Consider the following 17,158-nt stretch of genomic DNA (forward strand, 5'->3'; position numbering starts at 1 on the left):
AGGAACCCTGACAGGGATTTTTTTTTTTTTTTTTAATCCAGCCATTTGCCCCTGTTCACCAACAACCCCACCAGCCTTTAGACATCTCTGCTTACTTGTACTCCTGCAGTCTCCTTTTTTTTGCTCCTGACTGCCTGCAGTTACCCTCAGTCTTGAGCATGCAGGCTCTATGCTTGTGTGCAAGGATGCTGCGGGAGCAAAAGGACCGTGATGCCAGCTGAGTTGCTATAGTTATAATTTAATTGCATCAGCTTTACAGCCTATTAAGAGCAAAAAGGGAAAATGTTTTCTTGGTAACAATTATCAGTCATGCTCTCTTTCTTGTAAATTTCCATTCTTCCTCATTTCTTTCTACCTTAAATTCATTATTTTAGGGAGGAAGAAGTTGGAACATTGAAAGAATGGGTATAGGGTGGGGCAGGTGCTTAAAAAGAAACCAAAGGGCTGATGACTGTATTTTTCCACCTTGATAGGCAGACATAAAGTGTGATGTGAATATTTTAGTACAGGGTGAAGGCAGAGGAGCGAACTGAGTAGGAAAAAAAAATTTACATGAAATAAATTTTGGAAGAAAATGTGTCTTTAAGATTTTAGTTAAGATTAGATTGTAGATTTAAGATTGAATTGTTCTGTGCTGAATTCATTTGTTTAAATATACTTTTTGGATTTTTCATTTTGAGGAGCAGATTTGAAAGCTTTTTTGCATGTGTGTTTGATATTTTTAAATTGTTAAATTTCTTCACACATAAAGAAGACTATGCATAACATATATAAAGGTGTAAATCAGGGGTTGTCAGCCTATGATCCATGAGCCAGATCCAGCCCGCTGCCTGTTAAAGTCTTATTGGAACATGGCCACACTTATTTATGTATTGTCTGTGCTGCTTTTGTGCTACAATAGCAGAGTTGAGTAGTTATGACAGAGACCGTATGGCCTGCAGAGCCTGGAATTTTTACTGTCTGCCTTTTACAGGATAAGTTTGCTGACTCCTGGTGTAAATAATAATAAAATGAATTGCATGTTGCCCAGTGAAGACATGGAATATCATCAACAGCTGTGAAGCCCTCCCTGGGTACCCATTTTCAATTGCAGCCCCCTTTTTTCCCAATCAGAGATGCCTCATTGGATTTTTCCAGACTCAGAAGCCAGACATCTTAGAGTTGTACAAAGAGAAAGCCAGCGATCACTCTCTTTCCTTAACTTTATCTCCCAAGGTAACCAGTGTTACTGATTTGCTGCTTCTTTCACACTTTTCTCCATGTTCATGTGAAGCATATATGAACATTTATTTGCCCAAAGTTTTACAGTCAATCACTACTTTACTTGTGGTAATACTACTAAGCAACCTTTTTGAGCACTTGCTCTTTGGCAGGCACTGTGCCAAACACTTTACATGCATTATATAATTTCTTCTTAAAATAACCCTGTGAAATAAGTGTTATTATCTCTGTTTTATAATTGAGAAACGTCACATAGCAAGTGGCCAAGCCAGAATTCAAATCAGCTTGCTCAGTAAGAATCTCTTCCATTTGTATGGCACTTTTCAGTTCCCCCAGAATTGTCACAGACCTTCTCCTAACTGGTTTTCACAAGCCTGAGAGGTGAGTGAGGCAGGGATTTTTCTCCAGATTTAACAGAGGAAGACAATGAGTCTTGGAAAACTGATGCATCTAAGATTTTCAGGCAGTAAGAGGCAGGTGAGACTTGAACCCAGGCCTCCTGACTTTATTTCTCCTCTCTGTGTGTACTGATGACACCTTTTGTCCTCCTACTTTCCCGGGACTAAAGTGTTTGACTCCAGCCTTGACTCCATCTTTTTGCCCAGGAGAGGCTGTGTGGTTTATGGAAATTGAGGCAGGTGGAAGGCAAGGAGCCTTTAGATTTTTCCACCCTTTAGATACTTCCACTTTAGCCTTTAGATACTTCCACTTAGGAAGTATCTGGTTTAGCCTTTATTTATAAAGCCTTACTCTTACCCTAAATTCCCTGCCCTTTTTCCTCATTTCTCCATCTACCTCTCCCCATCGAAGCTTCTGCCTATTCACTGGACACTTACTGCAGGCACCACCTACTCGGATGACTTTTCTCTTCTGAATTCTCTAATAGCTAGTTTTTTAAGTGTCAAGGCTCTCAACCCTGGTGTACTTTAAAATTGCCTGGGCACTGGGTGCATTCTCACATGTCACTGGCGGGGATATGGCACCTGTCGGACACAACTGGGCAGTATCAGGCGGGTTTACCCTTGACCCAGCAATCCCTTTTCCCGGGATCTATCCCAGAGATGCACTGGCAAAAGTATGGAAGATGTGTGCGCAACGGTAGTCATTGTGGCATTATTTGTAAATAGCAAAAATTGAAAACTCAAACATCCGTCAGTAGGGGACTGGTTAAATAGATGTGGTACATCTTGTTAGTGGAGTATTTTTTAGTAATACAAAAGAATGAGAATATACAGTACCATAGATCGACTCCAGAACATATTGTGAAGTAAAATAAAAAATAAAAGGTGGAGAAAAAGTGTGCAGTTCTCTTATTTAAGAAAGCAGGCGAAATACATCCAGTGTTCATGCATCAGAGGACTTAATATTATTAAGATATTAATATGCCCAGATTGATTTGCAGATTCAGTGGAATCCTTATCAAAATTTCAGATGGCTTTTTTGCAGAAATTAACAAGGAGATCCTAAAATCTATGTGTAAATAAAAAGACACCTAGAGTTGCCAAAACAGTCTTTTAAAAGGCAGAAGAAAGTTGGGAGGCTCACACTTCCAATTTCCTAACTTCAAACAAAGCTACCATAGTCGAGACTGTGTGGCACTGGCATGAGGATAGACAATTGAGTAGAATTAGGAGTCCAGAAATAAATCCATGCATTTGAGATCAGCTGATTTTCAGCAAGTGGCAAGAGCATGCAGTGTTTTTTCAACAAATGCTGGGCAACTGGATATCTATATGCAAAAGAAAGAAGTTGGACACCTTAACTGTAAATAAATAACTGTAAATAAATAAATAACACAGACCTAAATGTAAGAGCCCAAACTTTAAATCTTCTTGGAAGAAAACATGGGTATAAATCTTTCTGACCTGAAGTTAGGCAGAACCTTATTAGATATGAACTGAAAGTACAAGTGACAGAATAAAAAATAGATAAATTGAACCTCATTGAAATTTAAAACTTTTGTACTTCAAAGGACACTATTAAGAAAGTGAGAAAATAGGGATGCCTAGGTAGCTCAGTCGGTTAAGCAGTTGCCTTTGGTTCAGGTCATGATTCCACTGTCTGGAGATCAAGTGCTGCGTTGGGCTCCTTGTCCAGCGCGGGGGACCTGCTTCTCCCACTGCCTGCCGCTTCCTTGGCTTGTGTGCTTGCGCACGCGCTCTCTCTCTGACAAATAAATAAAATATTTTTTTAAAAAAAGGAAAGTAGGGGGGGAAAAAGGAAAGTGAGAAAGTAGCCCACACAATGGAAGAAAATATTTGCAAATTACTTATCTGGTAAGGGACTATTTCCCCGAAGATGATGTACGCACAGTCAGCAAGCAAATTATGAGAAGCTCAACATCACCGGCCATCAGAGAAATGTGAATCAAAACCACCTTGACATACCCCTTCACGTACACACTAGGATGGCTGTAGTTCAAAGACAGACCAGACCCTAGTAGTGTTGAGGATGTGGAAAAAATTGAGGTTGTCATATACTTTTGGTGGGATGTAAAGTCTTGCAGCCACTTTGGGAAATAGTCCAGCAGTTCCTCAAAAGGCTAAATAGTGTGACCATATGACTCAGCAATTCCCCTCCTAAGGAATAGGAATACCCAAGATAGATGAAGACCATTGTCCATATAAAAATTTGTTCATAGCATCATTATTGGTAAGTCAAAAAGTGAAAACAACCCAAATGTCCGTCAGTTGATCAATTGATAAATAAAATGTGGCATATCCGTAAAATGGAGTACTACTTGGCAGTAAAAAGAATGAGTTGTTAATATACGCATGTTAATACATGTAACATGGATGAACTTTGAAAACATGAGAAATGAAAGAAGCTGGTCACAAAAGACAACATATTGTCGAGCTCCATTTATGTGCAATATCTTAAATAGGCAAATTGATGGAGAAGGAAAGTAGATTAGTGGTTTCCTAGGTGGGGTGGGTGGATTGAGGGTCATGGGGAGCAACTGCTGATAGGTTGGGGGTTTCTTTGTGGGGTGAGGAAAGTGTTATAAAAGTCAATTTTAATGATGGTTGCACAATTCTGAATCTACTGAAAACCACTAAATAAGTCAGTTAAATGGGCAGTTGTATAGTATGTGAATTGTATTTCAATAAAGCTGTTTCAAAAAAGTAGGTGATAAAAATGTATATACAGATCTACTGGAAAAAAAGGTGGGTTTTTTTGTTTGTTTTTACTTTAATAGTTTTATTTGCATATTTATTACCTTTGAAATGAAAAAGATTTCTACACACTTTTAATCCTCAAACATGAGTTGCATCCAGAAAAATGGTGTTTACATAATAAATGAAAAAATAAATATCATATGTTAAATTAACTAAACAAGGAAGTCATTACACTAAAGTGGTTTTATTGCTTTGGTGACCTAAATAAGCAAACCAAAATTTAAGCCTATGAATGCCTCAAGGTTAAGAAATCCAAATCTGAGGAAAACTGATCACAGTCAACTAGGCTTTCAGCTATAGCCAATCAAATAATTTCCTTTTCCTGCTTCTAAAACTTCTTAAAAAACAAACAAATATTTTATTTACTTATTTGAGAGAGAAAGTATGAGCACAGAGGGGGAAGCAGACTCTCCGTTGAGCACAGTGCCCGAGGCGGGGCTTGATCCCAGGACCCTGAGATCATGACCTGAGCCCAAGGCAGACGCTTGACCTACTGAGCGACCCAGGTGCCCCATTTTCTTCGAAAAAAAAAAGAAGGTGTTTTAAAAGTACCTGATGAATTGCATTAATCAGGTATAGTAAGACATGCAGAAAAGAAAATGACTGTCATGAAGAGAGAGTTTCTATCCACAGTTGTCCAGAAATGAGGCAGGGCACATCATGGGTCAGCACTGGGGTCAGTCAGGATGCAGTGAGAGCAAGGAGAAAATGTGGGCCAAAGCCTGTATTATGGTTTCTGTGGGAAAGTAAGGCAAGGCAGGGTCAACAAACTTAGGATTGGCTAGTTTGAGTAACTTCAGTGGGCTCTGAGGTATAGTTGACTCTGATTGTCTAGTACCTAGCCATGGGGTGAAAAGTGGCCCAGGAAAGGAGGTGGTTGGGGTCTGGTCTCTGGACTCATTAGTTTGCATTTGAAATTTGTACTCGCCTCTCAGAATTAGCTAACCTTGGGAGGGACAGCCCTTCCAATATCAGCAAGGCCCCAGTTGTCAGAGCATCAGATACAGAAAATAAAGACTTTTTTTTTTTTAATTACCAAGAATATATTTTGAGGGGCGCCTAGGTGGCTTAGTCGGCTAAGCATCTGCCTTGGGCTCAGACATGAGCCTTCTGTTTCCCCTGCTTGTGCTCTCTCTCTCTGACAAATAAGTAAAATCTTAAAAAAGAAAAAAATATATATATTTATATTGAAGAGGTTTTTAAGGAAGTGGAATAAATGCTTATGAAGAGTCAGGGTACTTCAGTTCTATAGAGCTATTTTTTTCCAAAAACAAGCCAATTTGTGGCTTAGTTTTTCTTCAGAATATTGTTTTACTTCTCTTGAATTCATGAGTTTTTAGTGCCTGTATCTCGTGTTCCATGGGATGGCTAGATTTTGAATATTAACACTCAGTTTCAACAATTACCAATCAGGGACAGTTTTCCTTTCTATTCCCCATCTAATGATTTTTTAAGCAGATCCCAGCCAATACACTGTTTCATCCACAGATACTTCCAAGTGAATCTCGAAAAATGAATTCCTTTATTTTTAAACATAACTGTAATTCTGTATCTAAAATATAAGTAAATATAATACTTTAATATCAAATTTTTAGTCCGTTCAAATATCTCATATGTTAAATGTTTACCAATTTGTTTGACTCAGAATCCCAATATGCTGTATGTATTTATTGTGACCCCTTGATAAATCTCTTAAATTTCTTTTGTTTGGTAAGTGCTCACTTATCTTTTCCCTTGGAGCTGTTTTGTAATGAAGGACTGAACTCATTTGTCCTTATATAGTTTCCCACAGTCTGGCTTTGCATACTCTCACCTAGTAGCTTCGTTTTCCCTACAAATCCTGTTAATTTCACAGTTACTTCTAGTAAGTGGATTCATAGGACTTTTTCTTTTCTTAAATAATTTCATTACTTAAAGTGTTTAACAAACAGACAAGAAGAGACAAAAGTTTACTGAAACTCTACATACCCATCAAAGTTTTAATAATTACTAAATCATGACCCTGTTTGTTTCAGCTGTAATCCCACTCAGATTTAGAAACCGATTTTAGACATCAAATATATCTCTCTCTCTCTCTCTCTCTCTCTTTTTTTTTTTTTTTTTTTTTTTGGACGGAGAGAGACATAGCGAGAAAGGGTACACAAGCAGGGAGAGTGGGAGAGGGAGAAGCAGGCTTACCGCTGAGCAGGGAGCCTGATGCGAGGTTTGATCCCAGGACCCTGGGATCATGACCTGAGCCGAAGGCAGATGCTTAATGACTGAGCCCCCCAGGCACCCCTCAAATATATCTCTTAAGTTATGACTCCAGTAATAAAATCACAGCACCATAATTATAACTAAAAATTTTTAATTTGTTAATATAATTTAGTCACTGCTCACAATGCAATTGCTTTAATAATTATTTTCAAGATTGTTCATTTGAATTCAGATTTAGAGGTTCATGAAATGTAAATCTTTGTTGGGTATTAAGAATTTTGAGTTTTGGGGTGCCTGGGTGGTTTAGTGGGTTAAGCCTCTGCCTTCGGCTCAGATCATGAGCCCTGTAGGGCTCTCTGCCCAGCAGGGAGCCTGCTTCCTCCCCACTCTCTGCCTGTCTCTCTGCCTGCTTGTGATCTCTCTGTCAAATAAATAAATAAAATATTAAAAAAATTTTTTTGAGTTTTAAAGTTCATCTTTTAAACTGATGGAAAATATTCACATGAGTCTATTGCCAAATACATAAAACAAGGTACTGTATATACAGAGGTTCTACCTTTTGTCCATTTGTTTCCATTCTACATTCTTCCTGCTTTCAGAAAAAAAAATTTTTTTTTTCCAGTTTTTCTTCTTTGGTTCTTTTTTCTTCTTTCACATAAACTCTGCCAATCTGCCCCTCCCCTGTGCTGGTATTGTGGACTTTTCCCCATCCTACTACCTTTCCTGAGAAGTCACTCAGACTGGTCTTCCTCCTTGCTTTTCTTCCCCCCTTTCTTAACAAGGCATGATTTATACAGAAGGTAAACAAACAAAAGGTTAAGTAACCTTAAATAAGGTGGAGAAGACAGGGACTTTTTTTTGACTTTGGAATTGTGTAAATATTTTACATTATTATAAAACAAACTAAAAAAGGAGTTCCTAAAAAATGAAAATAAGAGTTTAATCCAGTTGGTGACATAACTACAGAGAGAGGAACAGTTCCAAGTGGTATCTGTCATAAGTTATCATGTTGGAGGTGTTGTTACTGCTGTTTTGAGACTGTTGTGTGTATAGTGTAGGATAAAGCAAATAAGTAGTTATAGATACTGAAACTAGGACTTGGGGTGTGGGAGAAAGGAGATGTAGAAAGAAAATCTGTGAGGTTAACCCAAAATTTTGTGTTTTAAATTTTGAATTGGGATTATTAGTATAAACTCATCATGTAATTTATCTTAAGAAAACTGAAACAAAAGTAAAAACTTCATTTCTAGCTCTACTTAGGAGAAAGCCTAGAAACAGTGTAGCACTGAGCAGTCCTAGTACCCACATAGTTGCCTCTAAAAATCCATCTTTTTTTTTATTTTTTTAAAGATTTTATTTATTTATTTGATAGAGAGAGAGAGATCACAAGCAGGCAGAGGTAGGCAGAGAGCAAGGGGGAAGGAGGCTTCCCGCTGACCAGGGAGCCTGATACGAGGCTCGATCCCAGAACCCTGAGATCATGACCTGGGCCAAAGGCAGATGCTTAACCATCTGAGCCATCCAGGCGCCCCCCATCTTTTTTTTTTTTTTTAATTTTTAATTTTTTAAATTTCTTTTCAGTGTACCAGAATTCATTGTTTATGTACCACACCCAGTGCTCCATGCACTACGTGCCCTCTATAATACCCGCCACCAGGCTTACCCAACCTTCCACCCCCAACCCCTTCAAAACCCTCAGATTGTTTTTCAGAGTCCATAGTCTCTTATTGTTCATCTCCCCCTCCAGTTTCCCCCAACTCCCTTCTATCTCCCCATGTCCTCCATGTTATTTCTTATGCTCCACAAATAAGTGAAACCATACGATAATTGACTCTCTCTGCTTGACTTATTTCACTCAGTATACTCTTCCAGTCCCATCCATGTTGCTACAGAAGTTGGGTATTCATCCTTTCTGATGGAGGCATAATACTCCATAGTGTATATGGACCACATCTCCCTTATCCATTTGTCCATTGAAGGGCATCTTGGTTCTTTCCACAGTTTGGTGCCCGTGGCCATTGCTGCTATGAACATTGGGGTACAGATGGCCCTTCTTTTCACTCCATCTGTATCTTTGGGGTAAATACCCAGTAGTGCAATTGCACTACTATAGGGTAGCTCCATTTTTAATTTCTTAAGGAATCTCCACACTGTTTTCCACAGTGGCTGCACCGACTTGCATTTCCATCAACAGTGTAAGAAAGAGGGTTCCCCTTTTTCCACATCCTCTCCAACACACATTGTTTACTGTTTTGTTAATTTTGGCCATTCTAACCGGTGTAAGGTGGTATCTCAATGTGGTTTTGATTTGAATCTCCCCGAGTGATGATGAACATTTTTTCATGTGTCTGATAGCCATTTGTATGTCTTCATTGGAGAAGTGTCTGTTCATGTCTTCTGCCCTAAAATCCATCTTTTAATAAAACAGTGGGGGCTCTTTGAAGTCTTGGTTGACTCCAGGTCTGTATGAGATGAACATGAAATATCTTGTCATACCAGATAGGGAAGTTACTAAGGCCTACTTGAGTTATGTCAAGAGAATTTGAAACCATCCTTAAAAGGTTTCTACTGGTGGAGGAGACAGTTTGAGGATGATAAGGATAGTAACTGCAGTGGATTGAAACACAACAGTAAGTGTTTAATATGTTTCAGTTCATATGTTTATGACTTTAAATTCATGAGTTCATAAGGATACCAAAAGGAAACTCACCAGTCACTCTGAGGATGCTAGAGAACCATCTCATTATTCAGAATAACCACATAATGGATGAAGAGTTTTTCTGAAAGGAAATATTCTAGCTAATAAAAATAGAATGCCTGGGGTGCCTGGGTGGCTCAGTTGGTTAAGAATCGACTCTTGGTTTCAGCTCAGTTCATGATCTCTGGGTTGTCAGGTCAGGCTCTGCACTCAGTAGGGAGTCTGCTGGAAATTCTCACCCCTCCCCCAATGTGTGCGTGTACACGCGCACTCTCTTTCTCTCTCTCTCAAATAAATAAATCTTAAAAAGAAAAAAAAGAGCACCACTATTTTGCAACCTCTAAGGAATTAGTATCTTTAAGCAGTGATCATCAGTATCTGCTAACATTCCAAAAGAAATAACCAGACATTACAGACTTCTTGTCTCAAGTAATCTTTAGTCTCAAGTAATCTAACCAAATATAATGACACCTGAATCTGATCAAACCTTTTAGAGCTTACTTTCAATTGATAGGAAATACAGAGGCTGGAGGAACATGTCAGATGACATCTCGAGGTTGCAGTCAATAAAACTTGTTATGTGGGAAACTGTATCCTTCCTACTTTTAGTGTAGGTCATGGATCAATAGGAGAAGCATCAACTGTGAGCTTTTTAGAAATGGAGAATCTCAGGTCCCATCCTAGACCTACTGAATCAGAATCTGCATTTTAATATGCTTCTCAGGTGATTCACATGTACAGTTCAAGTTTAAGTAGTACTGCTCTACAGGACAAATAATCCAGAGTTGCTGATAAATTGTAAGGGGAAAAAATGAGATGAAAGAGCAGACTATAGATTAAAAAAGATTTAGGAGGCATATCATTCACAAGTAGAGATCTTATTTGTATCCCATTCAGAAAAAAACACAAAATTTAAATTATTAAATAATTGGGGGATTCTCTGGAATCTACTTCAAAATAATCTGGGTGGTAGAAAGAGGAAAAGAAGTAGGGATATAGGTGAAACAGGGTTGACTATGACATGTTAATTGTTGAAGCTGGGTAATGGGTACAAGGAGGTTTACTATTTAATTTTGTATTTAGAATTGTTTTTCTATAAGGGTTTATTTAATAAGGAGGGCCCACTAAAATGACTATGATCAAAAAGGTGATGACAAGTATTGGCAAGGGTGTAGAAAACAATTGGAGTTCTTATACATTGCTAATGAGAATATAAAATGGTGTAGCTGCTTTGGAAAACCATCTGGCAGTTCTTCAGAAGGTTAAACAGAGTTACTATATGATCTAGCAATTCTACTTTTAGGTATATATCCAAGAAAAATGAAAACAGTATTCACACAAAAATGCTACATGAATTATCGTGGCAGCACTTTTCATAATAGCCCCAAAGTGGAAACAACCCAAATGTCCTATCAGCTGATGAATGGATACATTAGTAAATATAAAATGTGATATATCCATATAATGGAATACTGTTCAATTATAAAAAGAAATGAAGTACTGATACATACTAGAGCATGGATGAATCTTGACAAGCATTATGCTAAGTGAAAGAGGATAGTCACAAAATAGCACATGTTGTATGATTCTGTTTATATGAAATGTCCAGAATAGGCAAATCTATAGAAACAAAATGGATTGATAGTTTTCAGAGGTTGGGGGTAGTTTGGGAACGGACATGGGAAATGACTGCTGGTGGGTAGGGGATTGGTTTGGGGGTTAATGAAAATGTGCTGAATTTTGTAAAATGTCCTAAATGTTGTAAAAAAATGTTCTAAAAGGTGAAAGCTTTACAACTCTGTGAATATACTAAAACATACTGAGCTGTATACTTTAAATGGGTAAATTGTATGGTATGTGAATTATTTCTCAGTAAAGCTATTATTAAAAAAGGAGGGAGGCATTACACTGATACCCGTGCTCCAGGCTTCACTCAGCACTACTCAGAATCACTGGGAGCAAAGTTGACTAGGTGATTCTAATGTGCAACCAGGGCTGGGAACTACTGAATTAGAAGGTTAGCTTTAAGGATTGTTAGAACAGAGAGGCAAGATTATTTATCTGACAGGGTAGCCTGGAAGAGAAGCCTCAGAGATGGCATTCTAGTTGACTTGTCTACATTGGAAGAGACAAAAATCTACAGCAGGGAGCCCTCTGGGTGCACATCACCTATTTCTGTAGTACCTTGTAGAATAGAACTAAACACAAAGTCCTTTCTTCTTCTCTAAAAAGTCTGTTAGTACAGAAGTAGAAGTCTTAGGTGTCAAAGCCATAGATTTTGGGTTACTTGTGCTTCCTGTTGGTGTAGCTTCTGAGTTCCTCGAAGGAATGTAAACTTTGTCAGTCGGGTTTTGGGATACTAAATCGTCATCTAAAAACAATAGTCTAAGCATCTAATTCCCCTAAATTTCTTTCTTCCAAGAGAGTGTTCAAGATATTAGTGAGACTGATTTTTTTAAAAAACTCTTCTATTGTTACGTTCCCTGAAGTAAGTGGAAGTAAAGGTAGTTGTATTTTTCCCACCTCTCTTCAAAGCATTTATTCGGTGACAGGCTCCCGTACTATTGGAATGGGCAGCAGAGCGGGAACTTGAAGGTGTACTAGATATGATGTTTGTCTTTTAAAGAGAAGCCATGGAGAACCAGCCTTGGATTCTGGTTCAGCTGCCCTTTGCAAATCTTCGATGGCCCCAGACTTTTAGTTTCTTCAACTGATGAATAAAATTAAGACTGGGTTACTCTTGAAGCTTCTCAGATGTTGTGTTCACATATCTGTCTTTATAGAGGCTGTGAATATAGGACAGTGGTTAAGAGTTTGTTCTCTGGAGCCTGATGACTTGGCTCTGGCATTTTCTGGCTCTGTGACTTTGGAGAAGTCACTTAACCTCTCTGCACCTTTAGTTCCCCCATCTGTAAAATGGGGGGTGAAAATAGCATCTACCTCCTGATTTTCTTTACTGTGAAATATGTGGAGTTGTCTAGCCTATCATTTTGTTAGTATACTGTCATTTTATTCTAGGCAAATTTTATTCTAATTCAGGCATGACCAGAGCTCTCTCTTATTACCACATGCAATATTGTGGTATTTCGCTATGTGATAGAGCTTTATGGAAAGGTATAAAAAAACCATATAAAGGTGAGCAGTACATAAGTTTTGAATAAAAAATAGTCTCTGGTATTTTATGAAGCATATTCGATATCCTAATTCTGCTTTTTTCTCCTTGCCCCATATTGTACTATAGGTCAGTTCTCCTTGGGTCTCGGGGACTTGACATATCCCACATCTCCCAGCGACTGGAGAGTCTGAGTGCGGCCACCACCTTTGAGCCTCTTGAGCCTGTGAAGGATACAGACATTCAGGTAAGGGCTTGCAGGACTGGTGTAGGTCGAACCCTGGATATGCAAACCAGGCTGAAGGCCTGCTTAACCAGCTCATTTGTTGACCAGCTCATTTAGGAATTCTAGATTTCTTTGTTAATTCTCTTCCTGAGATATTAACAGAATGGGAGACTCTGCTTTGGAAGTATAATGGGGAACATAGGTTACTTTAAGAGTGCTCTGAGAGGCTGAATTTAGGAAAGCAATTCCAACCTGCACTTTTTAGATTATTGTAATTATGAGAACAGATTTTTCTTCCTTCCTTGGGCTTAATCCAGGAACAGAGAAATTAGTTATAAGTTTCTCTTGCTTTCTTTGCTGGATCTCAAATAATTTTACTCCTCGTTTTCCACATTTCTTTTCTACATCTTGCTTGTATTGGTTGGCAAAGAGCTGGGGAAAACTTAGAGTACTATTTACTGAAACCTACTCATCGATTTCTAGGAAGTGTTTGGCTGCATTAGTGGCACCAGGAAATGGTCTAATAGAGCACTCCAGTCTCATTTAACCTAACATGCCACTGACATAATTGATTACTATTTTAATCTAATCAGAAACTGTTTTGTGTATGTGTGCGGCACACACACATATGTTGTTAAGGAAGAAACTCAAGATTCATTTAGTTTTGAGGAATTGGGATGCTACATTCATGTTAGAATGAAGGGACTGTGAGCTACCATTTTAATCATTGATTTACCTTTGAGATGAAAGAAGTAGGTTCTACAAGGGCAAATCATTGTACTAATTGTGTTATTAGTTATGGGTACTAATTATGTTATTATACGGGCTCAATTTGAATTAACTCTCTACCCCACTATCCTTTCCAAGAACTATTTTTATCTACCTAGTATCCACAGTTCTTTTTTTTTTCTTTTCTTTTTTTTTTTTTTTTAAAGATTTCTATTTATTTATTTATGTGACAGACAGAGAGATCACAGGTAGGCAGAGAGGCAGGCAGAGAGAGTGGGGTGGGGGCGGAGGAAGCAGTCTCCCTGCTGAGCAGAGAGCCTGTCCAGGGGCTAGATCCCAGGACCCTGAGATCACAACCTGAGTGGAAGGCAGAGGCTTAATCCTCTGAGCCACCCAGGCGCCCCTAGTGGCCACAGTTCTACTCTATTTATTCCAATTCAGTAACCGAAAACCCTGTGTTTCTGTTGAGAGTTAACTATAGCAATATGTTCCCATAGTCTCTAGTTTTTTAAAATTATGTGTACTAAATCATATTAGCTTGTCATCTTGTAGATGCCTTTTCAGTTCCATATAATCTCAAAATTTTTTTGTTTTTGTTTTGCTTATTTGGAGCTGTCCCTTTTTGTACCTTCTATTTACTGCTATAAACGAATACTTTTAATAAGGATGAGGTGGGCAAAAGGAAGAGAGCTAGAAAATAAATTTGAATAATCATACATTTTGGGGAATATCCCTAATAGTGTGGAAGAAATGGCACTAGCTGAAAGGCTTGTGTTTTTAATGTTTAAAATACCAAAGAAGTTATTTTTATTTTTTAAAAAATAATCCATGTATTTATTTGAGGGAGAGAGCATGCCTGAACATGTGTGTGTGAGGGAAGGGATGGGGGGAGAATCTCAAGTGGACTCCCCTCCAAGCCCCGGAGCCCCAGTCAGGCTCCGTCCCACAACTCATGAGATCATGATCTGAGCTGAAACCAAGAGTTGGAGGCAGAACTGACTGAGCCACCCCAGCACCCCCAAAAAAGTTGTTTATTTTTAAAACCAACTGCTTTTAAATGTTCTTTGGCATATCTATCATACATATTTGGAATACTCAGCACATTTAGTGATATACTTTGTGAAGTCCCTATGACGTGGTACTCCAGTTTTCTACTTTGAGATATTAATGACAGGATTATAAATGTATCAAATCATGACGATCTTCTCTTCTAACCTTCTGTGTAGTACATGAACACTCTCCTTCAGCACCCCCATTAGATAGTTTCCCAGCAGTGGATGCTCGGTTACATCAAAGAGATTTCTTAATTTGGAATGAATATGGCTATGAGTTTTGGTCCTGCAACACTGAAAATCTTTGAACACTGAGAGGAAGGATGCATTCATTTCAAAATTTTACCTCATGAGCTTTTCCAGAGTAGCTTCAAAAATGCAAAATAGTCAGTCCAAGGTAACTTTTGATTAATTGGGAATTGGTCATCTAGTCCTTAAGTAAAGATTTAAGACTTAACTAGTTTTGGGGTACCTGGGTGGCTTGGTGGGTTAAGCATCTGACTCTTGATTTTGGCTCAAGTCATGATCCCAGAGTTGTGAAATCAAGCCCCTGGTTGGGCTCTGTGCTGGGCTTGGAGCCTACTTAAGATTCTCTCTCTCGGGGTGTTTGGGTGGCTTAGTCAGTTTTGGTTTCGAGTCCGACTTTTGTTTTCAGCTCAGGTGATGATCTCACGGTTGTGCAATCAAGCCCCATGTTGTCCCCAGGCTCAGTACAAAGTCTGCTTGTCCCTCTGCCTCTGCTCTTCCCCCAGCTCACACTCCCTCTCTCTCACGGTCTCTAAAATAGATCAATAGCTAGCTAGCTATCTTTAAGGAAACAAACAAAAAAAAGAAGATTCTCTCCCTCTGCCCTTTCCCCCCGGGTTGTGCATGTGCTCTCTCAAAGAAAAAAAAAAGAACTTACTAGTTTCAAAATAATTGTTCTCTTGATTTCATCTTGGCTACAAAGGCTTAAAGGAGAAAATTTAAGTTTTAAAGGGCTGAGTCTTTGGCTTAATCTGAGATGGTTCTAGTTATTGATAGGAATTGGAGGATTTTGTTTTGGGTTTGTTTTTTTTTTTAAATGATTTTATTTATTTGAGAGAGAGAGCACGAAAGAGGGGACACAAGCAGGGGGAGTGGGAGAAGGAGAAACAGGCTTACTCAGTCCCAGGACTCTGGGATCATGACCTGAGCCGAAGGCAGACACTTCATGACTGAGCCACCCAGGCACCCCAGGAATTGGAAGTTTTAAATTGTATTGTGGAGCTCATCTAACCTGTGCTTAGGCCCCCCCATACACATCAACATATCCTTGCCTGATTTCTTATTTAGTAGTCAGATGTAAGAGCCAAGTCAGCTTTCGGCCTGAGCATGGAACAGTCTTCCTTTTAGTTCTCATCATGTGTTGATTATCCAAGAAGAGTTAACTTAGTCATTTTCAGTTGTTTGTTTTTAGAACAGCCATATATATTTTTTCATGGACTTTTTTTCCCTCATTTATTTTAACAGCTTTATTGAGATACAGGATTCACATACCATAAATCTAATGGATTTTTGTGTATAAATTTTTCCAACTAGTTTTTTTGAGATGAGAATGCATCCTAATCCCATGTGCCAAGTATCAATCAGAGTGAGTTTATGATCTCAATTTATAATTTCATAGAAGGAAATGCTGAAGCATTCTTTGACAGATACTGTCCAAGACTTTGTACCATCCATTGTTTGCATTTCTGCATGTATAGATACATATGTAGATACATGTGTAATCCTTTTCTGTCTGGCAGACATTGACTTTGATTATATTCCCTTCTGTTTCTGATGGAAAGCTTGAAATTAATACAGGCTTTCCACTGTTAACTGTTTTGTTGTTTGTCATAATCGATGATGTTGGCATGCATTGAGAATGCAGTTTTGAAAGATTGTTGCAGCCAGCGAAGGTGAAGGTAACATATTAAAAAAGACTTATTTAAATATATGTGTGGCTGATGCTAGGAGAATTTTAAAAAATGTTTATTGATTTTATTTTTTGGAAATGGTCATGAAGAGGGCCTGTACATTTGTGTAAAAGAGGTGAAGAGTGACTTAAGAGGGCATGGCACGGAAATGACTGGACTGCTCTAAGTGCCTTTGTGGTGCTTGCAAGCACAAGTCTTCTCACAGAGGTCCACTCACTCACTTATGTCTTTGGAAAAAAAGTACCAACGGCAGATTGCACATCTTTACTATGATCTAAACAGACCTAATGAACCAGAGATGATGTGTATCACGTAGTAATAAAGGGCAGATTTACACAGTTCAACTATATTGTGGGCTTTTTCACTAGATTACATGTATATTTCAAGAAGGCTGTGCAGAAATTGCCTGAGTTGGCCATAAAAAATAGCTGCAGTTTTATCTGCATTAGGCTATATTACTTCCGAAGGACAATGAACCAAAGTATAATAATATTATTGCTAAACTTCCTGTATTAGATTCCAAGGGATGCCACAACAAGTTTCCACAAACTCAGTGGCCTAAACCATTAGAAATTAATCCTCTCACAGTTCTGGAGTATAGAACTTCACAATCAAGGTGTTGGCAGTACCTTGCTCCCTCCAAAGGCTGTCGGGGATAATCTTTCCTCTTCTAACTTTTGGTGGCACCAGCTATTCTTTAACTCCAATCTCTGCCTCCATCTCCACAAGGTTTATCTCCTGTGTATTTAGTCTCCCTCTCCTTTCTCTTAGAAAGACTCTAGTGTTGGGTGTAGGACTCACCCTAAAT

The 17,158-nt window shown here is 38.5% G+C and overlaps 1 protein-coding gene across 3 annotated transcripts in view; it reads left to right on the forward strand.

Annotated features, from left to right (window-relative positions):
• The window catches only part of NUP93 (nucleoporin 93), a 109,568-nt gene that overhangs the window by 20,616 nt on the left and 71,794 nt on the right, over positions 1 to 17,158 (forward strand). For all 3 annotated transcript variants that reach the window (XR_006605578.1, XM_004744217.3, XM_004744218.3), the window contains one exon: positions 12,536 to 12,653. Coding sequence is in view for 2 of the 3 variants with exons in the window: in XM_004744217.3 (XP_004744274.1) it covers positions 12,536 to 12,653 (118 nt within the window). In the remaining variant the exon portion in view is untranslated. The remainder of the gene's footprint in view (positions 1 to 12,535; positions 12,654 to 17,158) is intronic.

This window comes from Mustela putorius, unplaced genomic scaffold, assembly GCF_011764305.1.
Source record: "Mustela putorius furo isolate JIRA1106 unplaced genomic scaffold, ASM1176430v1.1 tig00000174_pilon_pilon_pilon, whole genome shotgun sequence".
NCBI classification, from domain to species: domain Eukaryota; kingdom Metazoa; phylum Chordata; class Mammalia; order Carnivora; family Mustelidae; genus Mustela; species Mustela putorius.